At 38.6% G+C, this 11,263-nt stretch overlaps 1 protein-coding gene across 1 annotated transcript; it reads right to left on the reverse strand.

Moving 5' to 3' along the window:
* Window positions 1-459: 459 nt before the first annotated feature.
* mboat4 (membrane bound O-acyltransferase domain containing 4) lies at window positions 460-5,236 on the reverse strand. Its single transcript, XM_033619639.2, has 3 exons — window positions 5,115-5,236; window positions 3,901-4,125; window positions 460-2,069 (listed from the first exon to the last, which is right to left on the reverse strand). The coding sequence occupies exons 1-3, from the start codon at window positions 5,234-5,236 to the stop codon at window positions 1,124-1,126; spliced, it is 1,293 nt and encodes a 430-aa protein (XP_033475530.2). The 3' UTR covers window positions 460-1,123.
* Between the last annotated feature and the right edge of the window lie 6,027 nt (window positions 5,237-11,263).

The following is an 11,263-nucleotide window of genomic DNA, read 5'->3' on the forward strand; positions in this document are numbered from 1 at the left end:
GGAGGTCAGGGCTAGTTAAAGGCTAAAGTGAACAAATATGTTTTTAGCTTTCTTTTAAAAATATTTAGCGAGCTAGCTTCCCTGATATCTACAGGTAGTGTGCTCCATATCTTTGGGGCATAACTGACAAAGGCTGCATCTCCGATATTCTTCCGGCTGTTGCTGGGAACCTCCAATAAACCAGCAGCAGATGATCGCAGTGCTCTTTGAGGCAAATCGTTAACAATGGAAAAGCGGTTACGGAAAATGAATGAATATAATGATCTTCAGTTTATGCCAGCAGAGAACATTTTTCATTTTGGTTATCTTCCTTTAAGACTTTATTTAGATTCAATTTTCACAAATTCAAGAACAGAATTTTAAAAGATCAAACAGCAGTGACATTTTTGACCAAATACATCGATTTTTATATTGCAACAATAAAATAGGGTTGACTCTTAGTGCTTTAACAAAATATTTACACATTAAGATTTTCGATAAACAATCATTAGTAATGTGGATATAATGACTAGGTGGTTAAAGGCAAATGATAGAACAGTAAGAACAGCCTGTGAGTTCAGAAAATGTCATCACTTAATTGTAATGCAGCCTTTAAAACCAGGAAAAGACACGTACAATGTTCATTCATTCATTCATCTTCTAACCGCTTCATCCTCTTGAGGGTCGCGGGGGGGCTGGAGCCTATCCCAGCTGACATCAGGCGAGAGGCAGGGTTCACCCTGGACAGGTCGCCAGACTATCGCAGGGCTGACACATAGAGACAAACAACCATCCGCGCTCACATTCACATCTACGGACAATTTAGAGTTATCAATTAACCTAGTCCCCAATCTGCATGTCTTTGGACTGTGGGAGGAAGCCGGAGTGCCCGGAGAGAACCCACGCTGACATGGGGAGAACATGCAAACTCCGCACAGAAGGGCTCCCACGCCTGGGATCGAACCGGCAACCCTCTTGCTGCGAGAGTGCTAACCACCACACCACCATGCCGCCCCACGTACAATGTTATGTGTCCAAAATCTAAGATGATATCTAGTCTCATAAGAAGATATCAATATATTGCCCAGCCCTAATTGAGCGTAATTACGTCCCGCTACGTAGATACAGGAGTGTGTTAAGATGATTAACTCGTGTTGAGTTTTAATAAGATAAAAAGCAGAATTACATTAAAAAGTGGAAACAGACCTATGTATGTTACAGACAAAAGTCTCAAACCAGACACATTTCTTAATTCTACTGCTATAACAACACAAGCCACAATCATTTGAGTGTTAATCCAACTTATACAAGTGTATGTTTTCCTCCATGACAGTTTTGGGCCCAGGTGCCTGTGTATGTGATAATCTGCTTTCACGGTTGCTGCCCAGGTCAGAATTCCCACAAAGTGACCCAAATGCCAGCCATGCCACCACGCTGAGAAGCTAAAAGTCATGAACAGTGGGAAACGTTTGCATCTTGTAAAAACCAGCCTACGCAGCCATAAAGCTGTCGTGGAGTTCCATCGACGGGCAAACTGTGACATACGGCGCGACGCTTCAATGGTCCAGAAATCTCCATCAGATAGTCCGCTCCAGTCTGGGGAGTCTCCTGGTGAATTTTCCCAAAAGCCAAACCCAGCTGCGTTATTGAGGCATTCACTGACCCTCCAGTGAGAATAATATTGGATCCTCAAAACTGCCGCCAGACCCCAAACCCACAGGACGCCATAGAGAATGATACAGCTGGAGGGATCATAGGTGTTATGTTTCAGGAAATAGACAAGACAATACCTTACCAACTCCATCATTAACACCTGCATCAACTTTAGGGAGACGACACCCAGTGGACTAGGTGGAGGGTTGAGGCTGATTCCCGCCATTAGGGACACAAATCGGCTGTAGGAGCACAAAGGCCCACCGAACAGTGTGGTGAAGTTGAGGATGTAGCTGACAAGAGGGAGAAGCATCACACAGGTCTTCCTTTTGGATGAAGAATTAAATGTTAGTGTAACTTGTTTTTCCTGGAGGTCCATGGACACAGAGGTGACTCTCTGAGTGAGCAGCATCAAAGAGGACACTGCCAGAAACAATCTGAAAAAAAAAAACATTATATATGTAAGTATTTTTGTCAGAAAGAGGAATAAATGTTTAACTATATGTCTGCATTTTATGTTACCAAGAGTATAACAGCAGCCAACAACTACTGATTGCACACTGTAATAGCTTCACTATCTGCATTTAGATTGGTTCAGCCTCGCTTTTCACAATGCATGTACCAGGTAGGATCTCCAGGGAAAATGGCTCAATTTACAGCACAAAATGCGTCCACCAAAACAGGAAGAGGATGGTCCCTAGTTACCAAAGACAATCAGCGTAGGTTCTCTGCAATTACTATCTCCAGTAGTTGAATTGGCGGACAGTAGAGCAACTGAAGTGACTTTAAACTGTGGTGTTTGTTAGGCTCTGAGACAATAATAACAACAACAATAATACCACTTGGAAACACTATAAAGGGAAATGTTGAATATTAAAATTAAAATTTCCATTTTAAGGTCCATTTAGTCGCTGTAATGGAGCTTTCTATCACGTCACAAAGTTGACGGTAGCTGACAATTTCTGACAAACAGTCAACATGGATGAGAAGTCCCAGAGGTGCTCAGAGTCACGAAACATCTACAGCTCTGTGTTGAATAGAAGGCACTGGACAGTGATGAGGACAGTGTGATGTGACTGAAAGCTCCAGTACAGTTACTGTGGATCTTAAGGGGAGATTGTTTTGTCAAACTGAAAAGCTGTATTCCAGCTGGTGGAAAATGGTTTCATACTAAATGGAAGGTCATTTTCACTGTATGTTTTTCTCTAGATTATATCCACTGAAATGTTGTTTTTGGTATGCAGTGGGCTTATTTTAATGTTATGCCTTCATGTAATATTCAGATTTGTTTTTCAGAATATGATTTTCCATCCTGTTGTACTTCCACCCATTAACTATATTAGTGTCTCTATCCAGAAATCATGACCATTGACCCAGCTAATGTTACAGCTCAGCTTAGGAGGACCCATTAATGGTTACATCTTGCGCTATTATGAGGGCAAGCCTCTGGTTCAAGAGTAGATGGACGCTTCCTTCTGTGCAGTGATACAATTGGTGGGTGTAGTCTGGTAGAAAGGAAATAGCTTCTAAATGAAACTGCTCACAACAAGGTCTGTGGATTATCTTGAGGAACCAGGTCATGATATCTGGAAAGAGACACTGCTGTTGAATTTTTCAAATATATATTTTTTGGAGCTTTGTGCACCTCAAACCGAGTGCCATCTATTTCCATTATATTGGAGAGAAGGCAGACATCTCTACGGCTGACACTCAGCAACTCATAACAAAACGATCTGTATTAATAATTAGCACAACAGGAAAATTACATAATTTAAATTTTGGGATGAACTGCCCCTTTAAAGGACCAGTCAGACATTACAAATCCCATGAAAAGTCCAATGCCTACAACATTTTAGTTTGTCTCAGTCTTTTCTTCAGACTTCCTGAGCTTGTCTGTGGTACTCTGAAGATGTGACTCCTTAAAAACAAACAGGAGTGATGCATTTTTTTTGTGTACAGCAGCAGAAGGATGTGCTCATGTTCATGGTAACAAAGCAAAATACCACGTAGTGCAACAGTGTTGGTCACTAATGTGCTTTTTGTAGTTTTTATACAACAATTGAGGAATAAATGACATCAAGTAATACTTGTTATTAGGATCAGTTCATTGTTGGTTTTGGTCTTTTCATGAGATTTGTTGAAAATAAGAAAATATAAAATATTACCAGACCTATCAGTTAATACATAAATTCATAATTTATATTGGACCCTCTGGAAAAGCATGAAGGTATCAGTTTACATGCCAGGTAAGTGAATTAAGATCGGTACCTGATGCTGACAGGCTCATGCAGGTAGTATTCCCTGTACTGTATAAGCAGGTGCCAGAAGGTTTGCCACAACATCTGGACACCAAACACCCAGGCGTGGACAGAGCTGGGATCCACAGAGCAAACGAGCAGGATAAAGAGGAAAGTTGAGGTGAACAGGAGCAAGCTGTAGATGCCCATCGTGATGACCGCTAGGACGCATCCTCCAAGACAAACATACAGGTACCTGTAGATAGAAACTCATGTTGACAATCACAGCTGCAACAATTAGTTGATAAGTTTGTCAGTTGATATATAGAAAATTAATCAGTAACTATTTGATTAGTATATAGGATGTTCTTTTTTTTAAAAGATATTTTCTGGGGCCTTTTAGCCTTTAATGTACAGGACAGACAAGCGTGAAGGGGGGAGAGAGAGAGAGGGAGTGACATGCAGCAAGGGGCTACAGGCTGGAGCCGAATCTGAGCCGCCGCGGCAACAGCCCTGCACATGGGGCGCCCGCTCCACCACTGGCGCCCCATATAGGATGTTCTTTAAGCAGATTCTCAAACATTCTTATTTGTTTAACATAATTATAAACTGAATATCCGTCGGTTTTAGACTGTTGATCTGACAAAACAAGATATAATGACATCAACAAGGACTCATTTTCCACTATTTTTTGACATTTATAGACCAAACAATTAATCAGGAAATTGATCTGCAGATTAATTAATAATGAAAATAAATGTTAGTTGTACTTCAATTGATAAGTTAGTGTGAGGTGACTTATTTAAGATTTGTAAAGTCAATTTATTTTAAATAATGTATTTAAAAACAACAACATTTACCAAATTGCTTTATGGGAGAAGTACAAAATACAATTAGATAAAAACTAAAAAACAGATATGAATTAGAAACACGAGTATAAAGCAATGTAAAAAACAAATAAACAAAAGTTTCGCCAGTATTGTATCCCCTGTTAAATATTGTGGTTGTGCTATTTGGACTGGTTATTTCAAATTTCATTTGATTTACATATCAAACTTCATGAACCTATTGAAATTAAAATCCGAATAGATAGAACAGATCATGGCTTCACAGAAAATTGTGACTAATTTTAGTACCAAAATTAGAGTATTAAAGCCATATAATACACTAATAAGTCACTTAACATATTGATTTTAATGTGTGGTTTAATAACAAAAATCAATTAATAGGTTTGTAATTACATACCTGTATGTCAAGGACAGATATCCCCGTTTAGCAAGGAAATAAAACAGAAATGCGAATGGAAGTGAAAAACACTGGTGCATCAAAAACTGATGTTGTTCCCACAACCAGCTCATCAAACCCATATCTGATTCTGAATATCACTGACAGAAGAAGAGCGCCGCTGATAGCAGATGTTTCTGCTGGTTGTCCTATAAAAGAGGAGAAATACTTGTTTAACCTGAACCAACTGTGTTTACCATTCCTCCTGTGACCTGCATTAAAGTAATCGCTTTTGTTTACCATCATCACACAGTATTGGTAATAGTTATTCCTTTTGTTTAACACTGTCAGTATTGACAGATACAGAAGCTTTTTATCAAACATATTTTAGCAACTGTAGCAACCAAGAGTCTTTTTTGTTTGTCCAAATCAAACAAATAGCAACTCAGGAAGTCTGTTTTCACTCGGTCCCACAATCACGATCTTAATTTGTATTATGGGCCTGGTTGACTGATTTTATACGTATTGCTTTTCATACTTCAGGCCTTTAGTTAAATCCTGACTCAAGAAGGATTTACAAGCAACTGTAGCCATTTATTTGTGTAACACTTTAAAAAACAACAATCAGTGTAAACAAAGCGGGAGATAGAAAGGTCAAAGATAAAAGTAGAGGTCAAGGACCAGCACCTGTGACACCTGTGACACTGCTTACCCCAACGATGGACAGCACACTCTTGAAATGTGTCTTTAAATTAACAGTTAGTTAATGTAATTGATACTAGAAATAAGACACAAATATGAGTGACCTTTTCCCCTAGATTACCAAAAAATGTGATTTTCGTTTTTTTCTTCATAAAAATGAAGAACAAAGAAAAGTTGTATCGATAAATACCAAGTTACATATTACAGTTCACATCTATGCCACTTGTGGAATATTTGATATACATCACAACTTTTCCTAAAAGCCTGCTCACCATATATTTAATATTATAAATTCTGTCACTGTTAAACTGTCTGTAGCCACATGATGCTCATATTCTACTGACCTCATTTGACCCGACTTTCATGCTAACCTGTATTTCCGACTGTTTGGATGGTGACTAATGTTTTCTATTGCGTAAGAGCAAGACTATGATTGTCAATCAGTATGTTTCATAGTATTATGCCACACTTTGTTGATAATAAATATATATAAAGGTCACAGCACTGCTCAAGGAAACATTTAATCATCACACTATAACACAAGTCAGTTAAACTTCGGGGATATCAATCTGTTTGGAAGCACAAGTGATTGTGAATCAGTTTCAGCTGCTTTGGTGCAAATCAAAGTGACAACAGGTGCAATGGAGAGGCAAAAGCTAGACAACTCCCAAAAAAGGAATGTTTTTTGTTGTTGTTTCAGTTATTTTTATTGGAGACCAGCATTTCACAAGTATCAAATACAAGATACAAAGTTGATTCACAGCTGTTTCCCCACTTTTTTAAATTTATTTTTTTTATTTTTTTTTAATACGGTGCATTAGAACAGAGAACTAGAAGAAGAACATCCCCCAGGAACAAAGAGGGAAAATAAAATAAATAAAAATAATAAATAATAATAATAATAATAATAATAATAATAATAATAATAATAATCAATTAATAGGTGAAGATAAATTGGTAAATAAATAAAAAGAAGAGGAAAAGAAATAAAATAAGATATAATATAAAGGGAGGTGAAAGAAAAAAATAAAATAAATAGATAATAAATAAAGGATGCCCCGTGTGCTCACTATAAAAATAGATAAAATAAAAAAAAATTGGATGCATCAAATCAATTCACTTGGGGTCCAGAGAGGTAAGGGTCTTTACATATGTGATGAGAGGTTGCCATCTTTTATAAAAATTGGCGGCTGAACCTCTTAAGGAATATTTAACTTTTTCCAATGACAGAAAGGAAATTAAATCACTTAACCAATAAGTAGTAGGAGGGGCATTTGGGCTTTTCCAATGTAACAGAATACGTCTGCGGGCTATGAGCGAGGCAAAAGCGACAACATCAGAGTTTTTCTAGTGAGACTAGTTGATGTACGAGGTACACCAAATATGGCTATCAGTGGGCAGGGTTCCAACATGATATTGAGGGCTTAACGTTTTAAAAAAACAAGACCAGATATTAACTAGTTTGGGACAAAAAAAAAAACATATGAACATCATCTGCCAGAGATGAACCACATCTATCATAGATATCATTCATGCCTAGAAACAGCCTATTGTGCCTTTTGTGGAGGACCTAAAACTGAATTAAACTAAGACGAGCGCAAGAAGATGTAGAATCAATCCTGATTAGTGCCTCTTTTCACCACTCATCTGTCAAATCAAAGCCAAGCTCCCTTTCCCAACTATGCCTGACCCCCACAAGGGAGGTCACATTCGAAGATGATATGAGGTCAAATAATACTGAAATCCTACTACGAGCCATTGGAAGAGAGAGCACCTCAGTGATAAGAGATCCCATTTGAGATTGAGGGAAAGATGTGAAGTGTGTGCAAACATAATTGCACACTTGGAAAAATTGAAACATATGAGATTTGGGTAAATTATATTTAACACAGTGATCATTAAATGTAACAAATAAGCCCTTTGAATATAAATCTGAAAAACAAACCAGGCCTCTCTCTCACCACAAAGTGAAAGCTGTGTCTGAATTGGAGGGGGTAAAGAAATGATTGTTGCAAATAGGGCTTAATGGGATGGGTGCTGAAAGTTTGAAGTGTTGCCTGAATTGTTTCCAAATTTTCAAAGAGGAAAGTACAATTGGGTTTTTGATATAACTAGGATAACGAGAAGCTAGAGGGGCACAAACCAGAGCAGTTTAGCTGCTTTGTTTACCGGAAAACACTCACTTTTACTGATGTTTAACTTATAACCAGAGAATGATCCAAAAGTTGTCAAGATTTGTAAAATATCATCTACACAGCTAACTGGGTTGGTGACATATAGCAACAGGTCATCAGCATAGAGAGACACTCTATGTTCCAGTCCAGCTCTAAGAATACCAGTGAAACATGAAGAAGATTTGAGAGCAATGGAAAGAGGCTCTGTTGCTATGGCAAAGAGCAGAGGAGACACTGGGCAACCCTGGCGGGTCCCTCTTGACAGGGGGAAATATTCAGACCTTTGAAAGTTAGCTGTCACACAAGTGGATGGGGCAGAGTATAAAAGTTGTATCCAAGAAATAAATTTAGACCCAAAGCCAAATTTCCCCAAAACAGAAAACAAACAGTCCCATTCAACCCGATCAAAGGCTTTCTCTGCATCTAAAGATATAACCATTTCAGCAGCTTTGGATGTGTGAGGAGATAACACAATATTTAAAAGTCTCATTAAACATGTCTAATAACAAAGGAGTAAGTTGGTGGGAAAACTTTTTTTTAAAAGTCAGCCGGGAATCCATCTAACCCTTGAGCTTTGTTAATCTGTAGTAATTTAAGACAATTAAGTTAAGACAATTAATCATTTCTTCCAACTGTATAGGTTTTTCCAAATCCTCTTTAATATGAGGATCTATGGTAGGTATATCTATGCTATCTAGGAAATTATCCAGTGTAGTCTTATTTGCAGGAGATTCAGATTGATAGAGGTTATAATAATAGGAAGTGAAGGTGGAGTTTATTTCAGCTGGGCTGGTAGTTAGGGAGTGAGAGGAGTCATAAATTTGGGATAAGAAATTAGAGGTTGACTGACGTTTAAGTTGAAGGGCGAGGAGACGGCTGGCTTTATCACCATATTCATAGTATGTCCCTTTGGTCCATCTTAAAAGGTACTCTGCTTTATCCGTAGAGAGCAGGTCAAAATCATTATAATTTGACCCTTTTAGCATACAGTTATGGACTGGGAGAGCTTGAATACTCTATGCTGAGAATTGCATCAATAAGCTCTTGCTGTTTTTGTTTATTTTTCCTAGCCAGATGTGTGCTCTATGAGATAATATTTCCCCTAGTTACTGCTTTTAAAGTTTCCCCATAACAGAGAGGGCAATGAAAATCACAGAACTCTTTCTTTAGCTAGTAGCCCTGTATTAAACTTCCACTGTCTTGTAGTGTTAGGTGAGAGTGCTAAATCTAAAATGTGTGGAGCATGATCAGAAATAATGATAGCAGAATATTCAGTGGATTTCACAGCAGGTAGAAGAGCCCTGTCTATAAAAAAAATAGTCAATGCGGGAATAAGCTTGGTGTACTTTTGAGAAATAAGAAAATTCTTTTGTGAATGGGTGGAGCAGACGCCAAGCATCTATACAGCCTAACTGACTCATAATAGATGATAGTGTATTCGACATGGAAGAGGGTATAAGTACTTTCAGATGGGATCGGTCAAGTTTGGGATCTATTACTAGGCTCACGTCTCCCCCTAGAATGAAATGGTGAGTGTCCAAATTGGGAATTTTTGAAAAAAGGGAAGTCATAAAATGTGAGTTGTCCCAATTAGGGGCATAAACATTAACCAATACAACTGAAGTTTGATATAATGTCCAGCAAAAAAATAAAGATAAAGATAATAGTCCCAAAAGAATCACTAAGTCATATACATCGGTGGTCATTCCGCTAGCTTGGTCCCTCTTTCATGTGTTGCATATGCGTTCTTCATAAAACAGCTCTGCTTGCTCCGGGGAGTCAAAGATGTGGCTCACACCGTTGAAGGTGACGCGCAGCCGGGCAGGGTAAATCATGCCAAATCGTATCCCTTTCTGAAAAAGCATGGATTTCACCTGGTTGAAAACAGCTCGCGTCTTCGCCACTGCAGCACTGAAGTCCTCGTAAATTTGATGCTATGACCCCGATAGGTCATATTGTGGTGCTCCTTTGCCCATAGTAACACTCCTTTTTTTCACAGGGCGGGATCCTTGACAAGGTTTGGATCTGAGACTACGATGGGCCCGGTCTAGTTCAGGTGTGGAGTTCGATAGCGCCTCTGCAGCTACTTCTTTGAATAAATCTGCCATAAATTGTCTCGGGTTATTACCTTCAATGTCTTTGGGCAGACTAATCACTCTTAGGTTCTGACGCTTTGAACGAGACACCAAGTCCTCCACGGCAGCCTGGAGAGCACAGCGCTCTTCAGTTATCGAGGTTAGCTTGGAGCATAGCTCCACTCCGTCTTGCTCCAGGCTTGTGATGTTATCTGAATGGGTAATGAGGGCCGTTTCCATCTCCGAAATTGTAGAGGTGTGTTAAGCCACAGTGGTGGTAATGGACTCAAGAGCCGAATTAATTGGAGCGAGGGCCGCATTCAGGGAGGCGGTGAGCTCTGCAGTGGTGCTTTTCCTAGATTTCTCCAGTTCAATGATGAGTGTTTCCAAAGTAAGGGGAGAAGGCCCTGACGCCATGTTGCTCGCTTCCCGACCAGAGAAGGGGAGAGTCTGTTGCGACTATGACAGTTCAGTCCTAAAATTAGATTTAAAAAATCGCAATATACTGAATCGTAACCCCTGTGTCTTTGCCAATACACAGCCCTACATATAAGGTATGTTTTCTTGTCTTAGAATTTAGGATTTATTTCGGTCTGCAAATAGAAATAAGAACATCATGTGTTAATCTATAAATTCATGTAAATAAAGTCACAGCCTCTCACAAAATGGCAGATACTTCAATAGTACAGTACAAAACTTTACAATAAAGTAATGTAACCTAACTTAGGCACTGTTGCTGTCCGAAAAAGGTGTAGGCTTATAACACTGACCCTTTAACAGCACATCATATGAAGCAAGTGACAACAAAACAAACCAAGACAGGCAAACACGGCAAAATAGCAACAAAGACAAAATACAACTCACACACAAAACAACCCTGTTCTTCTATGCCAGTATTACAGTTTGATCATCCATTTTCATATTTGATCAATACGTTATTAAAACCTACTTAATGTTCTACATGTTTTCAGTTCCTCACAACAACTGTTCCATAAACTCACTCCTTTAACTGAGATACAATGTAGTTTGGCATCGGTCCTCGCCAGTGTTTTTTTGGACATAAAGACACCTTTCAAAGCATGTTGACTTTCTCTCTTTTGAAACATCTTTTGGATACTTTCAGGTAATAATTGTCTTTTTACATAATTGTACATCATTTTTACATAATTGTACATAATTTGAGCTGTTTTAAAGTTGACCAAATCTTCAAATTTAAGCA

The sequence above is a fragment of the Epinephelus lanceolatus genome, chromosome 9, assembly GCF_041903045.1.
Source record: "Epinephelus lanceolatus isolate andai-2023 chromosome 9, ASM4190304v1, whole genome shotgun sequence".
NCBI lineage: Eukaryota > Metazoa > Chordata > Actinopteri > Perciformes > Serranidae > Epinephelus > Epinephelus lanceolatus.